Here is a 25339-nt window from a genome sequence, read left to right as displayed (position 1 = left end):
ACTCTCTGAACAAAAGTAACAAATATTTTAACGAAAGCAAAAGTAAACAATAACAAGTCGCTTACACGTTTGCTAACAGCTACCCGTCCTGCAGGGTAGTAGCATCATGTGAGTGTATTGCGATTTAAAACAAATTTCTTGATCGTGTAACATCCGGGTTACTACTGTCTATTATGACAACAATAGTGATTTCTTATCAATACTTCAGTACATATAAAGAAGGGAGATTACTTCTATAAAAGTTAGTTCAGATTTATAAATAAAGTTCAACCAGGGAAAAAAGAAAGTTAATGAATAGTACTACAAAAATAACTGTGATTTCAATTCCTTCTTATAATGGGTAGCATTGATAGAGCATGCATATCTGGATTTCTTTGTCGTCTTTGCTCTGAAATGCACAGAATAGTAATACATATATATGGTGATCAGGGCAGGAAGTTATGTTTAGTAGAAAAGATTAACGGGTATCTGCCAATTACCGTAAGTTTGCTAATAGAATTTGTGTTCGATATTTACATTTTTTATTTTCTTAGATTTCTCCAACGGATCCTTTACCTAAAACTATATGTGAGACATGTTTAAGAAGAGTGGAACAACATTATGACTTGCTGATGAGATTAACGCGAATAAAACAAGGCAACTTTCCTAAAATCAAAAAGGTAAATTTGTTAAAAAAAAATTCGGGAATCTTTAGGTTACGGTGTCTGTATTTCATGGATAAAATGGGTATGGGCCGATCTAGAGAAACATCAATAGAAAATATATAGTTATGGAAGCGAGGGGTCGGCTTTCGAATAACGTCCCAGGATTTCGGGAATAAAATGGGTATGGTAAGATAGAGGAGGTTCTCCAGAAAAATATTAGAATTTTATTAATTTCAATACCGACAAGGTTATCCGTGAAAAAATACGTACGGGGAATGTTTAGTTTAGTATCTCATTTTGAAGAGGTTTTGCGCAAAGGGGGAGAGGGCGGGGGGCTTGCTATCCCCCTCATTTGAAAGGTAATGAATGAAACTTTTGAATAATACCACCCTTCCCCCCCTAGGACCCCGGGGGGCTCTAGGGCAGCCTCCTGAAAATGGCGTAAAATCGTAGTTTCTCCATACAATTTTCACTAATTATTATAAAATTTGTGTATTTTACCGCATAGAGTGACTCTATGTTTATTATTTTTATTATTTCAATGAATTAAAGTGGAAATCCACTTTATTTAAATAATAAAAACACTGAAAATTAAAAATTGTATATGCATCGGTAATAATGCATACAAGTAGTTGAAGTACCGAGATAACCCAACCAACCATTTGTACAAGACCCCCTAAATAATAAAATTGGGTTTTTATCGCGCGATCTTTTTTTTTTCAAATTTTGAATATATTTTCAGCATAAATCGCGCGATTTTTTATTCCAAATTTTCGTTATATTTTCAATATAATACATATATTACAATGAAACAAGCGCCGCAGGCGAAAATTTGGAATAAAAAATCGGGGAAATGTTTAGTATCGCGCCGGTTTAGTATCGTTTATGGTGAAAAACAGGGGAGGGCTACCCCCCCTCACGCCCCCTTATTGGAAAGAGGAAGGATCGAACTTTTTAATAAACCCCCCCTCGACCTCCTAGAGCCCCTATAGACCCGTAGGGAGCCCTTTGAAAATGACCAAAAATCAGTGTTTTTGCTCATTTTTCCATACAAACTGAAACCAATGCAACCCAGCCAACATTTTTGTATGGACAAGAAATCAAAATAAAGAAAACCAAAATGTGTAGTACTACTTTTTGCGTTGGCGGCCTTCGGCCGCGCTCTAAAAAAATAACCCTGGTCGAGCGAATACCCGAGGTGACCGATGTACTTTCGTGTAGTACTCCTTTCTGCGTTGGCGGCCTTCGGCCGCGCTCTAAAAAAATAACCCTGGTCGGTCCAACACCGGGGTGTATAAATTTTTTTCGCATAGAACTATTTGCGTGGGCGGCCTTCGGCCGCGCTTCAAAAAAAATAACCCTGGTCGGTCCAACACCCGGGTGTATCAGATTTTTTTCGCGTAGAACTCCTTTTTGCATTGGCGGCCTTCGGCCGCGCTTCAAAAAAAATAACCCTGGTCGGTCCAACACCGGCTACGCCATCCACAGTATTTTAGCATTGAACACCTTTTCGCGTTCACTTCATACATTTATTGCTAACTGGGCTTAATTTATTCCCTTTTGTTCGTGCTTTCTCGACAATTTGACAGTTCAAATTAGGCAGTCATTTTGGTTTTTCGCATTATTGAACTCAATGCAGAAAAAGGTGTATTTTATATAAAGATTTACAAGGAAATTAACAATCAAAAGTAATTAAAAACATTACTAGTGGTTTTTATAATTCATAAGTTATATATGTGCGTGAAAATGTATCCATAATTGGTTTGGCACAATGCACAACAGATGAAAATACACTAGCATATATTGAGAAATTTGCAAAAAATAGCATTTTTTAAAGTGAATTTTTGGAAAAACTTGTGAACCGATTTTTATAAAATATGTTTTAAAATAAAGTTCGATAATTTAAGCATACATGCGTGTTTAAAATTTTCAATTTGGTTCTCTCGTTTAGGTACAGTGAGCCAAAATTAACCGGCGCGATACTAAACCCAACCCAAAAATCGCGCGATTTTTTATTCCAAATTTTCATTATATTTTCAGTATAATATATTACATTGAAACAACCGCCGCAGTATATAAGGCCTACCATTTTGATTCGTTGCGTTATTACTATCTTCCTTTTGTGCTTATTTTCTTCGTCGTTTGACAGTTCATATTCAGTAATTTTGCTTACATTTCAAGGAACAATATAACACGTAATTGAAAGCTGTTTTATTTATTAAATTGTACATAAAATTGCAACTTAAAATCCATAATTTATCATTAATTCAATTAAATATATTTCAAAGAATGTGTGTGTGTTAAATTGGTTAAATTTTTTGCAAGCAGTGCAACAAAAACTTCAAAAGAAGAGAGCCATTGTTTGAGCAAATGTGAAAATGTGCGTTTTTTGCGTACTTATATCTAAAAAACAAATTAACATTTAACAATAAATTTACATTTAAACAAAAGTTTAATTCATTGGCTATCTGTGCTATATAAATTTAAAAAAATCCGTGCACGCATTTAAGAGGAATAAGCAGTGAAAATGAGATACTAAACTAAATCCAACCCATACGTACTTCAAATAGTGGTAATTTTCAACTTTAAGCGCAAATATCTTGAGAACTATAAATTTCGAGCGGCTATAGCTACAGTGTACGACAAAACTAAAGCACGGAACCTACTTTGCCGGTTTTAAATTAATAAAATTATATAAAATAGGTATAAAATGATTTTAGTTTTATAGTTCATTCATTCTTCTTTTTGAATTAGAAAAAATTAAACAAATTAACTTATTAAAAAAATTTATGAAATTCCATGTATGAAAAATTCCAAAAATCTGGTGCGACAAAACTAAAGCCCGAAATAATTTTATGATTGAAAAATTTATGTCTTTCAATATAAGTTTGGTAAACCCAAGGCAATCATAATCGACAATAAATTCAGAGCAGAACATATAAATAGCAAGCTTTTTAAGCAAAGACTCTTGCTATATAGATGAATATGACACATAATAAAATCCCTGAGATTCATTAAGGGGTACCTCAAATACTATTACCAATCATATAGAGTAAAGTCCCCCGAATATTATACGGGGATAGGTCAAGTTCTAAGATACACTGTTATCAGTAAAACATCCTATCTCATTTTCATTGAGAAAACTTTGGTTAAAATCAGACGAGCAGGCTCTGAGATATGACATTTAACCTAATAATTGGCGGTTCCACGCCCATTGTTGAATTTTGTACCGGCTATTATAAAACCCTCTCATAGCATCTCGAGCGTAAAATTAGTATAATCAGGGGTGTTGTGGAATCTGATAGTTGTCGGAATCAGAATTGAAACCGATCAAAAAAAGCAGTAGGTGTCATGAATTCAGATATTATTGGTTTGATATTCGAAACAGAATTTGTATCGGTTTTGGGTGTCACGGAAACCAATTTTATCGGTTTTGCTAGCAGAAACAAATCAAGAAGATAGTCGCACACAGATTTGAAATGTAAGTTAAGAAATCAAATTATTTTATTATTTGGAATTAATTTATCTTTACTTCTATAGGGGAAAACATAAGCATAAAACACAAAATGTCTCAATTATTGAATTTTTGAAAAAAAAAATGCAGATATTTAAGTGGGGAGCCTGCATTAGAGGCTTGAAATCGATTTTTTGGGGCATTTGTCGGACGACGGGCAGTATGCAGAACACAATTTCTATTGGAAAAAAAATTCAAACAGATTACTTTTTGTTAATAACTTATGTTCTATGTAGTGAAACTAAGAAAATTTAAAAAAAAAAGTGTAAAATTCTAAAAAAAATTTAAAATTTGAAAAAAATGGTTTTTGACCAAACAAATTTAACATTATGTTGTTTAAACATAGGTTCAAACTTAACTTTTCTTAGTTTTTTTTGGTTAAGATAATAAACTTTGCCCCAATTCCATACGACGTCTATCCTGCGCTCATATATCTGCTTCTAAAGCAGGAAGATTTACAAAACGTAATTTAACACCCAAATGCGTTTTTATTCATTTGATAAATGTTATCTATTAAAATCTTTCTTTAATTCGGAACTCATTACAAACTTTAGTATGATTGCTTCCAAATGTATTCATTTGCTAGTTTCGTCACATTAGTAGACAGCTGATTCGAATATTGGTTTTGCGTATGTTCGAAAAGACAAAATCCAATCAGATTCTGTGACACCATTGAAAATCAGAATTGGTTTGCAATTCTGACAGCTAAGCAATTCTGTCTTGGATTCCACAACACCCCTGAATATAATTAATAATTTCAGTTATTGATTTAACGCTGTTTTGGTAGATAGATAGATCAGTACAAAGTACAGATATACATTAACGATCTCGTTAGTTTAGAAAATAGCGCCACGATCAGGTTCGTAGTGATGAAACCAGTGTCCGGGGCCCCGGGATGATTTTAGTAAATTCTTCGAGAAAAAATCTCCAAAACTTGTAGAGCACTTAGGCCCGCTGAAAAGTCCGAGCCCTGAAAGAAGTGTCCCCGATCTTATCTACGCATATTTGGCGACACTTTATTGCGGAACTTTTTGCGGTATCGAAATTTTTATACTCTTGCAACCAGTTTCTACAGAGTGTTATGAATAGTTTTGTTCATTTACCGGTTGTACGTACCACTTAAAATTAAACGAGATAGATATAGGGTTATATATGTATATATAAATGATCAGGATGACGAGTAAATTTGAAATCCTTGTGACTGTCTGTCTGTCAGGCTATCCGTCCGAGCAAGCTGTAATTTGAGTAAAAATTAAGATATCTCGATAAAATTTGGTGTTTAAATGAGTTAAGCCTCGACCCACTCTACCCGGGAAAAACTGGCGCACCCTAGCTAGACACAACACCAATACACCACACTTGGGGACACATTGGATTTCACCACCTCAGATGTCAAGAGGATTGGATCTTCGCTTTTATTTTGACCACATTCGTCATCTACTTTTCGTGCTATACAAGCCGCTCAGACACATTCGCTCCGACACTGCGCCGCGTCGCACCTTCCGCACATTTACATCGATCGGATGAATCTTGCGCGCTGTGTTCAGCATTTTGATTCGACCGAGATCCTGCACGTCCTGTTTTTTCTCATCTCGTCTCCTCGCCGTGGAGTTTCAATCGCACATTCACGCATAGCGGGTGCATTTAACTACTTTTACATACATATACATATAATGGTTCAATGTAAAATATTAAAGTTACCCGTTTTAGATTAAATTCATGTACGTTAAAACTAACAACAACATTTTTTCTTACCCCCGTCTAATCACTTGGTATGTGGTCTAAAACACTGGAACTGTTTGACTATTACGCCTGCTTGACCTTTGGTTTTATATCTGAGGTGATACAAAGTCTGCGCTTGTGATAATTTAGGATGGTTTATGTACACGGCTGGAAACATGTCCCGGAAGCACGACCACTGTTCATAACCACCATGAAATATATCTGTGTCGCATGCTGGCACTTTAAGGTGAATGCCTGAACTTGGGCTTGTCTTTGTGGCAGCTCTCTCTCTCTCTCTCGGTTGCGGAGTAGATGCAATTGATTTTATTAGTTTTAATTGATCAGAGATAATAGATGTATATTTGCGTGCAATGTCACGCAAAAATAAAATTGCAACCCTGTTGTAGTTGCCTTTTTACATAAAGACATATTACGTCGTTAAATTGTTGAGAAACGTAAATTTTAATTAGATTTTATAATTTCTATTTAAATTATAAAGTTTTGTTACAGTTTTTTTTGTTAAAAATGTATGCAGAAGGTGCGCCAATTCACAATAGCTATGCACAATAGTCATTTACAATAAATTGACTGAATCAGTCGCTCATATATCACTAGATTCTACAATGGGTGCTCTCGTGCCCTTGTATATTTCGGTGTAGTATTTTTGCAATCTGCAATCTTGCAAGAGCAAGAGAATACCCCTAATGGCTTTTTTAAGGAAGATATATGGATATATGATATGTGGATATATGCCAATGTGGACTTTGAAGCAATGTGCGTATCTGCATACATATGTGACAAAACACTTTGTACAAATATTTAATGGGCTAGGGTGTGACATTTCCTTTTTCGATAGTTTATATTTGTAAAAATATCCCGTTAAATCGGCAAGGTCGTATCTTAAATATTTTTTGAATGACAGCATTCTAAAGAGCTACCGCTCGGAGGTATAGACATATACATATGTATAGGTGAAATTTTAAGCGCGTTTTTCTCGAAACGACATTTTCCAAAATTGCTGACATCATAACTCAACGAGAAATTAACCGATCGACTTCAAATTCAAACTGAGTATTGTTGAATACATTTACTGTACAATGAAAATTGTCAATTTGGCACTAAAAAAACAACCATTAGATAAAAAATCTTAAAATTTTTTTTTTTCAAAATTAGGCCATTTTGATGCTTTTTGATATTTTTCAAAGATCATAGGTCATTGTATAGGAAATATCTTTAAGTTTAATAAACTTTTTGATTTTTTTGTGTTTCAGCTACTCACTCGGTCGTAATCATGTCAGCAGTTGCAACACTTTTTTTTGGCACCTCCGAATATACATACATATATGTATACATACAGTGGACCAATAAAGTTTACATACACCTAATTCTATTAAATGACGAGACGAGAATTAATAAATTTTGTGTTTTTTTCTATCCATTTCAAAAGATGTATATTTAACATTAAATTTAGCATATCAAAATATTTTTTTTTTTACAAATAAAAAAAAATGAATGCTAAAGCTTAAATGGGCATAATTTATATCAAAAAAGTTTACGTACACTAATGATTATTCAAAAGTAATTACGATATTTTTAGCGGTTTTTTGCCCAGATTTTGTTGATATTATTGTCCCTAGACATCGATTTGACCCACTAGGTCCGCGATCCAGCTTATTTTGATGAAGTTCGATGTTTTCGAATACGATTTTCCAAAATGTTCAAGATATTTTGAATAGGATTAATGTATGGTGATTGCTGGACCTATAGAGTTATTTTGAATTCTCTAACAACCCTGCACGTACAAGATAAGACGGGTGTTTTGGGTCGTTATCTTGTTGTAAATAGAAGTGGCCGCTATTAACAGCCGATTTAAGCACACTTAAAATTTAAATTTTTTTCTTAAAATGTTCAGATACATATGCTTATCCAAATTTATTAATTTTGAAACAAATAAAGGTCTCGTAATTTAATAGAACTAGGTGTATGTAAACATTTTTTGGTCCACTGTATATTTTTTTTTTTTTTGTGTGTTTTTTTTTTAAGTGGGTGAAGCATCAAAAGCTGGAGTGCGGAACTTTAATCCGCTAAACTTAACCTACTCCCAACATCAGACTCTCCCACGGAACCACCTGATAAGTGATAAGGCATTTAAGTCTCCTCTAAGGCACGGACTAACGGACGCCTCCTCTGCTCTATAGGTCTCAGTTTTGTCATGATTGAGGCTGCCGTTTCACTGACAGCTCTCCAGTTCTCAGTGGATTGACACACGAGTGTTGTTAAATGTTCCACCGTAAAACACCCCCGAGTGTAGTTTTAAGTATTTCCCTTACACTTATAAAGCGCGGGCAATACAAGAATACATGCTCAGAGTCTTCACAGCACTCTGAACACGACGGAAAATTCGGACTAATGTCGTGCTGGAATCTGTACAGGTAGTTTCTAAAGCACCCATGTCCACTTAGTATTTGAGTTAGGTGGAAATCCAGGTACCAATGTCGTCGATCCAGGAATGGATGCCCGGTATCAATCTGTAGGTTCCCCGTCCTTTGCGTGAGGTTTACCGCCGCTGCTGACATATCACTAAGCTTTTCACTCTCTCTTCTCTTTTGGCTCCTATAGATGGCTCTTTTCTTGTACTTATAAGCAAGAATTCTGCCTTTTGCTCAGCCAATTCTAAACTCGTTTAGGTGAACCATTTTCACAGACCGTTTATACACTCATTGCATTTGCTCCGGAGGTCATCCAGGTGTTTAGCCACTGCTACCACAATAAGGTCTTCTGCATATGCAACTGATTTAATAGCTTTCGGTTGGTGTCTCCTTAGCACCCCATCAATACATTATGTTCCAAAGAAGGGGGTCTAGTACCGAGCCTTGGGATACTCCACTCGAAATAGAGAAGCTCTTGGTGCCTTCATCTGTATCGAATACAAGTCGCCTGTTTCCAAAATAACTCAACAATTTTCATAAGATATTGAGAAGCGCGTGCGTCATTCAGAGCCTTGATTATATTTGTCCATTGAAGGCATTCTTCACAACCAGGGTGATCAACGCACAATATTTTTTGTGTCGCCTTTTCATCACTTGCCACTTACTGTGCATTTCGCAGTGTCTACTACATCGTATAGTGCGCCCTCTTTTCATAAAGCCGTATTGTCTTTCTGATAATCCGCCGGTTTTCTGGATTGCTAACTCCAAGCGGTTTCTTACAATGCTTTCATATACTTTGCCAATAGTGTCAAGCATGCACAGAGGTCGATATGGTGAATGTACCTCCGTAGGCTTTTTTGGTTTAAGAAGTAGAACCAATCGCTGGTCTTTCCTTGGGTCGGAAAATATTTCTTCTTTTAAACACACATTGTAAATTTTGGTTTCAGAGTCATGGCTTCCTTTAAGGCTCTGTTTGGTATGCCATCTAATCCAGGCGCTTTGCTGCTTTTAATTTTTCCGGCTATGGCAAATATTTCTTCCTTACTAACTAGCACTGGTGGCTCTACGACTTCAGTTCGAAGCTTAGCATAAGAAATAATGTGGTGTTTTGGAAACAAAGTTTCGACGACATTTCTTATAAAGGATGTGCTTTTGGGTTGTTGTGCCTTGTTTTTGAATTTCGACATACAGATTTTGTATGCTGTTCCCCAGGTGTCTTCGATTGCTTCTTCACAAAGTTTTTCAAAACACTTCTTTTGGCTGCGGCCAATGGCTGACTTCAGAAGCTTCTTCTGACTTTTAAATACTTTGCGGAGACTGCTTTCATTTTCTTCACGTTGATTACGTTGTAGGCGGCGTCTAGTTGAATTGGGGTGTTGGGGATTAACTAAAAAAAAACATTTCAAATTCAAATTACATATGTACATATCTTTATTCAGGCTTTACAGTGATTATTTACATATAATACATACTTATACATCTTAAAAATATATTAAAAAATCATAAAATAAAAAAACTAAAAATATTTCATTTATTATGTACATACATATGTTAATCTACACCTGTAAATTGTTAAAAACACATATTATATGTCTATATACATATGTATTTATAAAATTAAATTTAATCGGCGAGCTTTTTTCCCAGCAAATATGTCAATAACTTCTTTTGTTGGCACATTTATACGGCGATGAACCGACATCAATGCCAAACCATTTAATCTTTCCGTGCTCTTCATAGTTGAAAAAGATCGCTCGGAAGAGCATGTAGTAACTGGCAAAGTTACCAAAATTTTTAAAAGAAAATGCACATTTGGAAATAAATCTTTATTGCAGGCTTCAAGCGATTCTATTGCTGAATTAGGCATGTTTATTTCGGGTTCGTTGCGCCATTTTGTTTGCCAAAGCTGCAATTCAGACTTAATCTAATTGTCTTTTAAAAATTTTTCATAAAATGAAAAGGTGTTTTCGTGAAATACTGTGCCAGCCTTTACACACTCTTTTGGTAGCAATTTGTAAAGTTGTGTCACTGTTACATTATGCTTTTCAAATCTTAGTTTTAATCGGTTAATGAAATCATCTAAAAGTGGAAGTAAAATGGTTATTCGGTAGTATTTTTTTGGATCTTTTTCAACTATGTTTGCGCGGTTTTGCTGTCGCCCAGTTATTCGAGGCAACGCTATTGTTTCACCCAGAAACTCAAGCAAGTTCTCAGCATCTTTAAAAATATCTACGAACTCTGTTTCTGAGTTTGTACGCATATTTTTAAAATTGTTTATAATGAGATCGACGTGCTGTACAGCAGCCGCTAGGTCGCATGAAGTTGTTTGAAGAGTTTTGCATAATGGTAAGGTATATGCAAATATACAATTTAGGCAGCACAAGCTTATCACGAACTCGCTAGTTGATATTGATCTTATAAAAGAAAATGCTTTTGATGAAGTATCGCAATCGCTATTACCACTTAATTCTTCTAATGCACCAACAATCGCTTTAAAAATCTCTTTAAACCTCAGCAGCCCATCATGGTTTTCAACCCATCGGGTCTCGCACATTGCAGTTAATGTTCTCCATTTTGTTTCTGGCATATTTTGTTTAATAACGGGTGATTTTTTTGAGGTTAGGATTTTCATGCATTAGTATTTGACAGATCACGTGGGATTTCAGACATGGTGTCAAAGAGAAAGATGCTCAGTATGCTTTGACATTTCATCATGAATAGACTTACTAACGAGCAACGCTTGCAAATCATTGAATTTTATTACCAAAATCAGTGTTCGGTTCGAAATGTGTTTCGCGCGCGTGTTTTGTTCAGCGATGAGGCTCATTTCTGGTTGAATGGCTACGTAAATAAGCAAAATTGCCGCATTTGGGGTGAAGAGCAACCAGAAGCCGTTCAAGAACTGCCCATGCATCCCGAAAAATGCACTGTTTGGTGTGGTTTGTACGCTGGTGGAATCATTGGACCGTATTTTTTCAAAGATGCTGTTGGACGCAACGTTACGGTGAATGGCGATCGCTATCGTTCGATGCTAACAAACTTTTTGTTGCCAAAAATGGAAGAACTGAACTTGGTTGACATGTGGTTTCAACAAGATGGCGCTACATGCCACACAGCTCGCGATTCTATGGCCATTTTGAGGGAAAACTTCGGACAACAATTCATCTCAAGAAATGGACCCGTAAGTTGGCCACCAAGATCATGCGATTTAACGCCTTTAGACTATTTTTTGTGGGGCTACGTCAAGTCTAAAGTCTACAGAAATAAGCCAGCAACTATTCCAGCTTTGGAAGACAACATTTCCGAAGAAATTCGGGCTATTCCGGCCGAAATGCTCGAAAAAGTTGCCCAAAATTGGACTTTCCGAATGGACCACCTAAGACGCAGCCGCGGTCAACATTTAAATGAAATTATCTTCAAAAAGTAAATGTCATGAACCAATCTAACGTTTCAAATAAAGAACCGATGAGATTTTGCAAATTTTATGCGTTTTTTTTTAAAAAAAAGTTATCAAGCTCTTAAAAAATCACCCTTTATATTCTGTTAAACAATTTGTTCGTTTGGCGGAGGATTTGAAAAAGAGCCCTATTGATTTTATAATGCCAATTGCATTTCTGATGGGTTGAATTTGGCATGAGTGACACAAAGCTAAATTTAGCGAATGAGAGCTGCAGTGCACATAGAGAGCTTCAGGATATTTTTCTCGGATTATTGCCTGTACACCATTCACATTGCCTTTCATGCTTGCAGCACCATCGTAGCCTTGTCCAACTAAATAATTGCAGTCAATTTGCATATTGTGTAAACTTTCCAGAATTGTTTGAGCTAAAGAAGCTCCTGTTGTGCTTTCAACAGTAACAAATGTAAGAAAATCTTCTCGTACGATATAAACATTGTTGTGGAGCTCGGTGTATCTTACACAGATGGACATTTGTTCCTGTCGTGACATATCCGTTGTTTCATCAGCCAGCAAGGAAAAACTCTTAGCATTATTAATAGCCGTCACCAGTTGTTTTTGAATTATTTCACCACAAACAGAAATCAATTCATTTTGTATAGTTGGACTATAATATGTAGCATTTAACTGCAAAGTTTCATCATGTTGCTTCAAATCTATATCGCCACATTTATGACGCATACGTAATATAGCTCGAAAATTACCATCATTAATATCTGGTTCAGACTCATTGAATTTGATACATCCGAAATCGCAAGTTCCTCTTAATGATAATTCTTGTCGTCCACACAGCTTAATGGTTTCAACAATGGGAACCAGTTTTTTCCTATTTTTGGCAATCATAGCGGATCGCGCGATGTCTAGTTGACTCCTTATGTCTATTTGTTTTTTTTCATATACGCTTATAAAATTATCAGCAAATAATGTGCAGTCTTGATGATACTTGCTTTGCTCATGCCGCTTAAAATCCGCGATCGCGTCTTTCCACTTGTTTAATGGCTTCACAACCAATAAGCTCAGTTTTTGGTGTGCACCCTTCCCAGCACATTCAGCTGCAAATAAAACGCAAATCTTGCACAAAGCACCTTCAGGCTTTTTTAAGGTATAGACCAGCCAGGAGAATTGATCGAACCATTTGTGCTGAAATTTCAAATGTCTTTTGTCGTCTGTGATTGGGAATTTGTAAGATTTCTCTGGTACCCAGGATTTTTTCATCATCAATTTTTTGTTTTGAATTAGCATAAGATCCTAAATCCAATTTGTCAAGCGGGTTAAACGTAGTTTCGTCTCCAGAAGAACTGGTAGTGGCGGCGACATGAATAATAGGAGTTGAGCTATCAGTAGACACTGATGAACACTGATCTGGTTCTGGTTCCTTAGCACTATCATCATTTTTTTGTTTTTTTTCCAAGTATTTGAAAAGTGTGTTGTTGCTTGAACGCTTCGACATCACAAAACTATTTAAAAAAATTTAGTATACCTACGAATACAACACAACTTCTTTCTAACAACATAACATTGCACTTTACTTACCTAATCAATAAAATAAACTTAAACTTTTTATTTATTCAAGCAAACTTAACAATATTATTAACCAAATTAACTATAACGAACTTGCCACTGTTAAACGCACTTCAAAAGTGACAAAATTGATTAAATATGTGATCATATGCGCGAAATAAGAACCGTTATTAAAATTTACAAAGAAGGAAATGGCAAAACAAACTTGCATGCAACTTTTGTTGCGGCAATTCGTACTTTGTGGGAGAGAGAGCGACGAGGAAAGGGGAAGGGCACCGAGTTGCTCGTGCTCGGGCAATTCGCTTTGTGTTCTCATATGCTGTTTACAATGCTTACGACACGACACGACAGAACGACAGTGAACTGAAAATGGCGTTGTGCATCTTACTACATGAACATTCGTAAGAATGCAGCAACATAACAATGGCCGGCATGTAGACAAGACAACGCAGTTGTCCATTTTGCATGTACACAATTTCGTTGTGGCCATACTAATACCTTGCACTTCAATGAAATTTTAATATTTTGTTCAAAGTGAAATTGTTTATGCAAAAAATAAGTAAATAGGTAAACTAATTTGTTTTAAATTATCAATTGTTATTACAAATGGTAAAATAGAGCTATAATAGAGCTATTTTATGCTTTTATTTGTAAAATAACGTCAAGTTTGTTAGAGCTGTGAATAATTTTACATTTTACATATTAGTGGCATCCACTCTTTCTCATCTCTCTATCTTCCATTCTACTGTCGTCCTACTGTCGTTGGCAAATATAGGAGAATATTGAAGTTAGCGAGAACGACAACTGTCGTTGTAGTCGTGGCGTCGTCAAAATAACAGTGTCCATAGGAACGTGTGTATTTTAATATTTGACAGATGTCGTTTGTCGTCTATCGTCGTATTGTGTTCAGCACTTCATTCTTCTTAGTACTTTAGTACTCTTGCTTCACAGCCTACAAAAACAAATACATGGGATGGAGTTGCTGTGTGTGAACGCGATGGGCAATTCCAAAAGAGGAATTGCCGAAAATGAGCAACAAAGTTGCCGTGTCTGAACTACGGCTTACCAAAGTTGCAAGCGAAAATGAAACAAAACAAAATATGCGTCCCCATTAGAGCGTTCAATTTGTCTAGTACAGCGTTGTCCACAAGCAAAAAAAGTACCGTACATTAAAATTTCATAAAAATAAAAACGATAAAGCAAGCGTGCCACAAAATATATGCGTACCTATCTATAAAGATTGTCGTTAGTTCAGTAGTAAAGCATATACATACATAGTAGATACAAATAATAATTGAGACTAACTTTTTACATGATTTCTATGCTTCTAAAAAATACAATTAAGCATAGGTGGGTTGCTCCGCTTTATATTTTTCGTCTTTTTAGTTGGAGGATAAAGATTTCATTGGCGTTTCCTCAGAGAGTTTGACACCTCTAATTGTATTGCTGGCATCTTCGCATTTTTTTGTTGATCCCGCAACGGTGGATATCTCACTTTTTCCATTAGTAGAAAAAATAGTTGGGACCTCCTAACGATAAGTATGTTCAGTCACTGTCCCTAAAACCTTGTTTATATTTTCGGTAGTTGTCAATGCCAACACCAAAGGGAATACGTAAAGGATAAACAAAAGGAGAGCAGCTGTGTAATCAAAACAAAACGGCAATGCAAAAATTAAGAACGCGCTTTGTTTGAATTGCAGCTACAGGGGAAAAAATAATGTATATTCAATAAAAAGCCAAAGAATAAATGGGTAGATTAGATTATATTAAGAAATGAGGAATACACCGCGACCTTAGATCTCTTATGCCCTCTTCTAAATCACAAGGACTCACATAGCCCCAACAAATTGATATTCGGAAAGTTAGATCCAAGGACCTACAGACTGCAGAACCGGCAGTTTACGCAAGAAGATAGTAAATGCTTATTCAGGTTACAGTGGCCGGTGTAAAATGCGACCAGTAGCCTGTGAGGTAAACTGCAAATTTAAACCTACTGAGATTGTACCCCCATTAGCCACCTAGCTTGTCGCATGGCATGTAGTTGTTGCCAATGCATTTCTTTACATACTTCTTCCTTGCGTAGCAACTCTTTATGGTATGGGGACCCACTCCAGTGAAGAGTTCGAGTCCTACCATGTTAGTGGAAGCGGCGGAGCGGGCCAGCTCGTCAGTCAGTTCGTTACCAGCTATACCTCTATGACCGGGCACCCAGATGAAGTGCACCTGGTTATGTTCCGCTAGGCTGTTCAATCGTTCTCTGCACTCTTGCACCAGTAGCGATTTGATCTCGTAGGAGAAGATTGCTCTCATTGCCGCTTGACTTCCGCTAAGTATGGTCATACGCTCATTGCGATAGTTGCGTTGGAGGTTTATCTCTATGCACCGACTTATGGCAAAGACTTCTGCCTGAGAAAGAGAGCTTAGTCCGTGGACTTACGATCCCTGCACCAATTCTCTTCGACGTTTTCGAGCCGTCAATGTACCACTTGATCGTACTATTCCTCAGCAGCAGCTCAAGAGTGGAATCGTTCCACTCAACCTTGCTGCCAAGGATAACCTTGGTCTTCTTCGTGATGTTAACCTTTTTGGTAATGCTGTCTCTCGGGCTAATGGTATAGTGCCACTTATCTTACCTTACCTTTGCCACACCCCTCTGCCGTTATTTGTAGAAGTGTGTGCTTGGCTACTTGTTCGATCACTAAATGAAGCGGTGTGAGTTCAAGCATGACTTCAAGTGCTGCTGTCGGACAAGTACGCATTGCATCCGACATGCAGACACAAGTTTGTCGTTTTAGCTTCGATAATTGCACCCCTACCGAAGTCTGCGAAGCTTTTGGAGCCCAGACCACCGCCCCATGCGTCGGGTTGCACAATAATGGTGTACAACCACCTAACAATCCTTGGTTTACAGCCGCAGAATTTTCCTGCCAGCCGATTGCACACTAGGGTGGGTCGATTCCGGACTTTTTTCGATTCGGTATTTCTAATAGTGCGGAAAAGTTGCCTTAGTACTTCCTGATTCCAATGCAACTTTTTGTTTTGAGATCGGATTGCATCTTCAACCCGAACCCGTATAAAGCAAAAGTTATTTGTCACGTCATTTGCTACCGAAATGGTATATGTGATCATGGCCGTAGGACGAACCGTTCCCGAGATACGAGCGAAAATCGGCTTGCGGCCACACTTCTTGACGTTGATTTCGCCGAGTGCTATCACTCACATTCATTCACCTACGCCAAAGGACACGTTCGGATAGGTCTCCACACAAATATTTTTTCATCGAGTTCCTTCACTCTTGTCGGTGATTTCGTCGAGTTCTATCACTTACATTCATTTCCCTGCGCCATACGACACGTTCGGACTGGTCTCCACATAAATATTTTTTCATCGAGTTCCTTCACTCTTGTCGTTGATTTCGCCAGGTGCTATCACTTATATTCTCTCAACAAAACACAGAACTCAAAATGTCTGTATCTAAATTTAAATTTAGACAGAAATGTCCTGTGTTTGGCATATATCCGTACAATCTCTCTGAGTCCCAGTTACCTACTTACCAGGATGTTCTTTTGTGTTATAAGTTTGAAAGATTTGGTATAGGGCGACTCCGAGGCGACAACTATGAACCTAGGAGTAAAGAGGTTACAGAAATAGTTGCAAAAAAGGTTGAAAATACTTTCAAAAAGTCATCTATTCCGATAGTTTCACACACCAGAGTTGTACAAATGCTCACCACATACCATAAGAAATTTCTGACTCTTAAAAAAATGTTTTTAAGGAACCCAATAGGTTTGAGCTCTAAAAGAGACGACTTTGTCTCTTCTGTCGGAAAATTATTTGACATCGCTGCTTGTAAATGCATTTATTTTTCTTCTTGCACTTGTCCAAAGGAAAGAAAAGTTCCTATCAATGAACAACCATTTCTCTTGGACCAGAGAACCACAAGAATTGGTCGCATTGGAAGTGTTGATCTACCTGAAACAAAAAAGATTACAAAGAAAAATGAACGTAAAGAAAAGCTTTCAAAACGTCATTCAACATCAACACTTACCAGAAAAGTATCAGCTAGAACACGTGACCATTCAGATCAGCCAGACTCTCATACAGACGACAACAATGTAGGCGCGTCGCACATTGATTCTTCGAAAAACGATGGTGATGATGAATTTTCTCTTCCATCCTCTAAAACCAAACAAAACACACTAGTATTACAACACACTGCTTTAGCTGCCCAAAGATATGGAGTAAGTGATAAAGCAGCGGCCTTGATTGTTTCATCGGCTTTTCTGGATGTCAAAAAAGCAGGTTTGATAACAGAGGATCAGGCTAGCTTTGTCACTGACAAATGCAAGATTAGTCGGGCAAAAAAAAGTGTTGGTGTTAAGCTCCAGAACACCGAAAGTATTGACTCCGTATATGGGCTGTATTTTGACGGCCGCAAAGACAATACACTTACACAAGTCAGCGAAGGTGAAAAGTACTACCGCGACACTGTCAAAGAGAAACATATTTCTCTTATAGCGGAACCTGGTTGTCATTACTTTGGCCACGTCACTTCTCCTTCCGGGTCAGCTGAGGATGAGGCGCAAGCTATATAGCAACATTTACAAGACAATTCAGTTGATGTGGAACATCTAGAAGTTGTCGGTGCTGATGGCACCAACACGAACACAGGTTGGAAAGGTGGAATCATTCGGAAACTAGAAGAAAGAATAGGTAGGCCATTACAGTGGGTTGTTTGTCTTCTACATTTCAACGAACTTCCATTTCGTGCTCTTTCGAACACATAGATGGTGTCTCAAAGAGTCCAAATACATTCTCTGGCGACATAGGTAAACTGCTCCCTTATTGTGAGAAGTTGCCTGTTGTCAAATTTGAAAGTTTTCCATCCTGCCAATTACCTTCTGAGGTTATTAATCCGACCCAACTTAGCACAGACCAAGCTTATCTCTATAAAATATCAGAAGCTGTTATTTCCGGTCAATGTTCCTCAGATTTAGCGTCGATGCATCCAGGTAACTTGTGCAAATCTCGCTGGCTCACCTGTGCAAATAGAATTCTGAGATTATACACTTCTATTGACAAACCAACAAAGGAAATAAAGATTTTGGTCAAGTACATACTTACAGTTTACTCACCTTTGTGGTTCTCAATAAGATTCAACAGTTCAATCAAAGATGGCTCGCGCCATCTCTATGCTGCAATTCAAAGGTCGAGATACTTACCCGCTAAACTGGGCAAGGTTGTCGATTCATCCATTCAACAGAATGCTTTCTTTGCTCTTCCAGAAAACATTCTCCTTAGTATGATGACTGACGAACGGATAGAAGTCAGAAAGTTGGCCCTTGACCGTCTTCTGGCAGCCAGAGAAGCAGAGTCTGACACCATAAATGGAAGAGTTAGATGTAATAAAGTGCCAAAGCTGAATTTCAAAGCTAATACTTATTACGATATGATTAACTGGAAGACTATTACCTTGACTGTTCCACCAGTTCTTTGTTCAGTTTCTAAGGAAGAACTCATAAAAGGGCTGTCGGGAGACACTGCAGAGGTATGGAAATTTAGTGAATTCCCCTCTCACACCGTGGCAGACGAGAGAATCGTCAAACTGGTGACAGAGGCATCTTCTAAAGTTATTGGCCCCCAATCTCGTGATCTTTTTATACGCTCTACACTGAAATCTAGGCAACAAGTGCCAAAGTTTAGTACAAAATCTGATTTTATCAATAAATTTGACACAGATTCAGACTAAAACAAGCTTGACATATGGTTGGTTGGTTGGGTTGGGCTTGGGAGGAACCCGAAGAGCAGCTACCTCCACACGGTGGGTTCTGGGTGACCAATACAGGTTAGCTGAGAGCTGCAACAATTTTGACCTTGCGCTGTGGCGCGCCGCCTTTTCGCTCGTATCTCGGGAACGGTTCGTCCTACGGCCATGATCACATATACAATTTCGGTAGCAAATGACGTGACAAATAACTTTTGTTTTATACATTTTGCCATGAGATGCGTATTTCAGGTGCTAGGTAGACAATTTCACGATTTTAGGCGAATTTCCGAAATTTCAAGGCCGAGGTTCGGGTTGAAGATACAATCCGATCTCAAAACAAAAAGTTGCATTGGAATCAGGAAGTACTAAGGCAACTTTTCCGCACTATTAGAAATACCGAATCGAAAAAATTCCGGAATCGACCCACCCTATTGCACACCATTAGTGTTGTTGTCGCCCTGACCAAGGTCAGGTCAACATGCTGCTTCCACCGCAAAGTAGAATCCATCGTGAGGCCAAGATATTTGACCACGTTAGTCATCTCTATCTCTCTGCCCCCATGTGTAAGGTTTCTGAGACCGGGTAGGCCCCTACGTCTCGTGAACGGGACGATGGTCATCTTAGAGGGGTTGATGTTCAACTCAACCCTACTACGCCACTTTGTAGTAGGTCGCAGAGAGTGCCCATGACTTTTTGTCTTTGGAAATAATAACAATGTCCCCCTGTGGGCAGCCAAGACGAATCCTTGTATCTCCTATTGTAGTTTCAGCAATTCTGGTGCGCAGTACGGTCTCTATACATCTGCGCGCCGGTGCTGTCACATTCCTTTTCTCCAGTGCCCTGGCTACACTCCTGTGAGACGTGTCGTCAAAGGCAACTTCGATGTCTAGGAAGGTGCAAAGCATTACTTTCTCTCTCTCCAGCGAACTCTCTATATCCGTGGTTAACTGATACAGAGCAGTATTGGTCTATCTGCCTGCTCTGTATGCATGACCTGAAGGATTTAGCTAATAGTTCTTACTTTCTACATTGGGTATGAAGATCACCTCCGTGGTCCTCCATAATTCAGGGATGTACGCCATTGCTAGACTTTCCCTCATCAGCCGAACAGGGTATGTCAGCAGATCCTGCTTTCCCTGTTGTAAATGCGCTGGAGAGATACCATCCACTTCCGGAGACTTAACTTTCTCGAATGAAGCCATTGCCCACTTGATCGAATCCGCAGTACATAATTGCCTTGCGATTATCCAATCCGAGCGAGATGGCTTGTATTCGGCTACGGGTAGTCACAGGTCTTCCCGAATTGTTTCCGGGAAATACGCCCGCAGAAGCGCCGTAGCTCTATCTTTTGCGCTGGTCGTAAATGTCTTGTCGCTTCTCAGTAATGCTGAATTTGACGCAATAGCTACAAACATCAAGGTAAATCTTTTGGAGGTGTCTGAAATGCAATGATTTGGAGGATGAAAGTGAGAATGACAACGTTGATAGACTTGAAAAAGTCCTAAAACAACAATTTGAAGAATTTTCCAAAAAATTTTATGACAATCTTGAAAACTTTAAATCATCTATTAGTGAAAGTATCACCGGGTTAAAAAAAAAATTAAAGCGCTCACCAAGCAACATGCCATCACCGATAAAAAATGCACGAGTCTGAGTGACCGTATTACAACTATTGAAAAGAATTTATGCTCCTACCCAATCTCATCATCATCACCATCTTCTCCTGAGGACATCATAAAAGAAATTAATGATCGTAAGAAGCGTGAGTCAAACGTCATCGCTCTTGGAATTTCAGAGTCAACCAAAGCTACTGGCATCGACCAACTGGAAGATGATAAAGTATCACTCTCAGCTGTATTATCGGGTGAATTATCTGCTAAGTTAACTGGATTCAAAATCCGAAGACTCGGACGTCAGACACCTAACCGTACACGTCCTCTATAGAGACCCAGTCAGTTGCTGATGGCAGAGAAATCTTTAAACTAAACCAGAGTGAGAGCTCTCAGGTAAGATTAAAACCAGACCTAACCCCTGCACAACAGACCCACCTTAATGATTTACGCTCTGAACTACAAACTCTCAACACGAATGCTGAAACAAGTAAAACCATCAAGTATATCCATGGCATATCGCAGATAGTTAACAAAAATTTTCGCCCGCTCAGTGAAAAGGAAGAAACCCGAAGCTCTTCAAGTGTACTATCAAAACACGCGGGGGCTCCGAACAAAACTAAATAAATTTTTCACAGCGTCTGCCGTCAGTAATATCGACCTCATTTGTATTACTGAATCATGGTTACACCCATCGATTCACGATGGCGAACTAATCGACAGCACTTACAGAATTTTTAGGCACGACAGGGATCCAGTTCTGTCCGGTATGGAACGAGGAGGTGGAGTATACATAGCAGTCAAACGCCACTTTCTAGCTGAATTAATACAAATTGATCAACATAACCTTGAGCTCGTCTTCGTCAACGTAAAAGGTGCTTCCCATGATATCATTGTTGGCTGTGTCTACATGCCACCTCTCTCAAACTTTGATTCCTATACTAATCTACTCACTCTGCTCACTCTTTTATAAACGATTAATTTAAAAATGCTAAACTATTACTTGTAGGCGACTTCAATTTGCCTAGTAGTGTCACCCGGGCGGACTGTAAAAGGATTCTCCAAGATGGTTTAGCTTTCCTTGATTGCACTCAAGAAAACAACACAAGCAACTGTGATAACATTTTTCTGGACCTCTGTTACAGTAATATAGAAATGAGTGTTGATAAAACCCTACCATTTGTTGAAGAGGACAAATATCATCCGGCCTCTCTATCAGTCTTAACTTTCGACCTAATCTTACATCACCGAGTTCACCTACATACTCCTTCAAGAAAGCCGATTATCATAATCTCAACGTTTTTTATCACCAGGTTAACTGGGTAGGAATGTATGAAACAGACACTATCGACAATGAAATTGCTTGGTTTTATAACAACCTAGAGGAAGGCATTACCCTATATGTGCCTGTACATAAGAATTATGTCAGTAATTACCCTAATTGGTACTCTATTGAGCTTATCAACAGAATTAAGCTCAAAAATGCGGCCCACTCACAATACAAAAACTCTAATAACCAACGAGATTATACTCGCTTCAGCATGTTAAGGCGTGATTGCAACACTTTAAGTATTGAATGCTACAGAAAATATCTTGACAAAATAGAGAATATGGTTCAGTCTGACACAAGTGCGTTCTGGAAGTTCATCCAGGATAAGAAGTACAATAGTGTGAACATTCCATCCGAAATGTCATGGCTCGATCAATATGTTACCACTGGTGAATCAATCAGTAACCTGTTTGCCTCATACTTCAATTTAACATACACCGATGATAACAATAATGATCGAATTAACAAAAATACAGTGATCAATGACCCAAAAACCAACCTCGATAATCTGGAAATCAAATGTGAAGATGTTCTCAAACAATTACTCAAGCTGAACCCTAACAAAGGTGCTGAACCTGACGGTATACCATGCTTTCCATAGAAACTGCGCTACTGTGCTCTATGAGCCTATCACTCACATATTCAATAGATCTTTGCAGCTTGGCACCTTCCCTAGCGCATGGAAGCTGTCGTATGTCAGATCAATCTTCAAAAGTGGCCAGAGAGCTGATGTTTCCAACTACAGACCTAAATGCATTCAATCAGCGTTGGAAAAACTATTTAAAAGCTGGTCCTCACTCAACTTACTGCTGCCTTTAAAGACATCATCACGACAAGACAGCACGGATTTACGGGTGGCAGATCAACCACGTCCAATCTTTTCTCTTACACTAATTTCCTACTCAACACATTGAATGATGGTCTCAAGGTTCACTCCATATATACTGACTTTAGCAAAGCCTTTGATCGTGTAAATCACAGAATTCTTGTTTCTAAGCTTCAAGCCTACGGAGTCGACGGCAATGCCTTGGATTGGTTATATTCCTACCTGGTAAACAGATCTCTGCAAGTTAGAGTTGACGGATATTTGTCTGAGGAATATAAGGTTACATCTGGAGTGCCACAGGGATTCCACTTAGGACCTCTGCTTTTCAACATCTTTGTCAATGATATTGGCAAAAATCTCCAGTCAGAATACCTGCTATACGCAGATGACCTCAAGATCTACAGAACCATCAAAAATGAGCTAGATGTCCAGCTGCTTCAAGATGTCATTGACAAACTCTCGGCCTGGTGTACTAATAACAAACTTGATCTTAACGCAAATAAATGCGCGGTAGTGTCGTACTCGCTCTCTCACAGCAATATTGCCACCAGTTATAAACTAAAAGGTCACAACCTACAAGAAATTCCCGACATCAAGGACCTGGGCATCATCATAGACAACAGACTCACTTACTCGAAGCATATAGACAAGATCACACTCCAAGCCTTTCAAGGTGCTTGGATTAATCACGAGAACAGGCAAAGAGTTTCGCAATACCTACACATTGATACGTCTATATACTGTAGTCTGGTCTCCTCACACTGATGTCTCAATCAACAGATTGGAGAAGGTCCAAAATAAATTCTGTAAGTCTCTATCCTTTCATACAACCTTGGGGTCGCAGGTACTCACCACTGATGATATTCGTTCACGCTATAAAATCAACAGCCTAGCTACACGTCGTCAAGTCGCTGACCTAGTCTTTTACTTTAAGGTTGTTAACAACCTAATTGATGCCCCAGAGATTCTTGGTAGTTTTGAGTTTGCTCCTACGGCATTCTCGCTGAGACAATTACGGAAACTTAAAACAACAAAGACACAGAAAAACTACGTTTTCCATGGACCTCACAACAGGATTGCTAACCATGTAAATTCACTTCACCAGAACATCGATTTCTATGGAGGCTCCCTCAGTTCATTCATCAATAATATAAAGGACAAACTTCTTCCATACCATTAATTTGATCACTGTGATACAATTGCCCTTATTATTATATTTTTTTTTCTTTTTGTTTTCTTTTACCTATGAAAGTAACTGTTGTATATTGCCGATTGGTGTTAATTTGTTAAATAAATAAATATATGAGGTTAGGCTGCCCTTATATTCTTCCCAAACCCCGTACGTTTCGATTTGTTAAACAGCCCCCGTACCTTTTTCCTGAGAGTTTTCTTGACCACCACCTGTCTTTGATGGACTCGTTTAACGCAGACAACCTGCTCTCCAGTCCTGGACCCGTAACACTATTATCAGTCTGCCCCTCCGTGCTCAACTTCTTACTTAGTATATCCCGGAATGTATTCTAGTTTGGCTTCCGAGGGTTACGTCTGGGGGAGAGTTGCTTCACCTCTATCTTTAGCGCGAACCTTATGATTCTGTGGTCTAACAAGGAGAGACCAATCCGTTCACAGGCTCGTTGCTCTCCTGCTTATTGTAATGAAGGTGGGTTCACACCCCACATTTTCTATAGCTAAGTTGCTACTTTTTTTTTTTTTTTTTTATTTTATTAAAGCTAACATAACAAACAAATTATTATATTAACTATTGTACGCAGCACTAGCATCATAGGCTTTCGGCTGACTGGTGGGATAATAGTTGGGTTCATTAAAAGTTGAGCAGGATCATCATTGTTGATAGAGATTATATAAGCTGTCTTCCATATTGTCTTTTTTTAAAAAGGCTGTCCAGATTAAGGCAATATGTTTTTATCGGAGATGTTGGTAACAAATATTCTTTTTCTTACATATTGACAATGTTGCTTAAATGAATACTTAGAGTCTAATTTTAAGCCTAGGAACTTAAAACTATCTGTACAGATTAAATTTATATTATTAACGGTAAGTGTGGGTGTATTACATTGATGTTTCTTACAAATATGTAATAACTTAGATTTAGAGGAAGAAATTGACGTGCCCGAAGAACCGAACCAAAGGAATAAGAGGGAAAAGATTTTAGAAAAGGAAGACGTAACAACGGACAAATCGGAGGAATTAGAAAATAATACTAAATCATCAGCATAGTTTTGGTGACTGATATTAGGGATAAAATTGTACTGATTTTGAAGAGCAGATTCTAAGGCTATATCTTGCGGATATAGTAGATTGCCACGAGGAGAATTGAGGAGAGAAATCGAAAAAGGAGGTTAAACTAGTGAACTATTAAAATAACTTAAAGTGAAAGATTAATTAGGAGGGGAATAGGCACAAATAATGATGAGTTTATAAAAGTTAGAGTTCGATGTATTTATTAAGTATCCGTTCATATACCACTGAAGGATGGATAACATGGATAGAAAAATAAA

The 25339-nt window shown here is 38.0% G+C and overlaps 2 protein-coding genes and 1 long non-coding RNA gene across 4 annotated transcripts in view; all 3 read left to right on the top strand.

Annotated features, from left to right (window-relative positions):
- Window positions 1-166: 166 nt before the first annotated feature.
- LOC105227852 (uncharacterized) overlaps window positions 167-25339 on the top strand; it is a 65929-nt gene continuing 40756 nt past the window's right edge. The window contains exons 1-2 of one of the 2 annotated variants that reach the window (XM_049450263.1): window positions 167-480; window positions 534-659. In XM_049450263.1, coding sequence (XP_049306220.1) covers window positions 337-480; window positions 534-659 — 270 coding nt within the window. In that variant the 5' untranslated portion in view covers window positions 167-336. The remainder of the gene's footprint in view (window positions 481-533; window positions 660-25339) is intronic. The other variant, XM_011207392.4, reaches the window with a different exon arrangement.
- On the top strand, window positions 666-4913 carry LOC125776791 (uncharacterized). The gene is made up of 2 exons (XR_007421956.1): window positions 666-4125; window positions 4185-4913. It is a non-coding gene; the product is annotated as an uncharacterized LOC125776791 (long non-coding RNA).
- LOC125776664 (uncharacterized) overlaps window positions 7169-25339 on the top strand; it is a 51545-nt gene continuing 33374 nt past the window's right edge. Inside the window, exon 1 of the mRNA XM_049450159.1 lies at window positions 7169-25087. Coding sequence (XP_049306116.1) covers window positions 16752-17882 — 1131 coding nt within the window. The 5' untranslated portion in view covers window positions 7169-16751 and the 3' untranslated portion in view covers window positions 17883-25087. The remainder of the gene's footprint in view (window positions 25088-25339) is intronic.

This window comes from Bactrocera dorsalis, chromosome 2, assembly GCF_023373825.1.
Source record: "Bactrocera dorsalis isolate Fly_Bdor chromosome 2, ASM2337382v1, whole genome shotgun sequence".
In the NCBI taxonomy this organism is placed as follows: domain Eukaryota; kingdom Metazoa; phylum Arthropoda; class Insecta; order Diptera; family Tephritidae; genus Bactrocera; species Bactrocera dorsalis.
The sequence above is the reverse complement of the archived record's forward strand: the minus strand, read 5'-3'. Positions and strand labels throughout refer to the sequence as shown.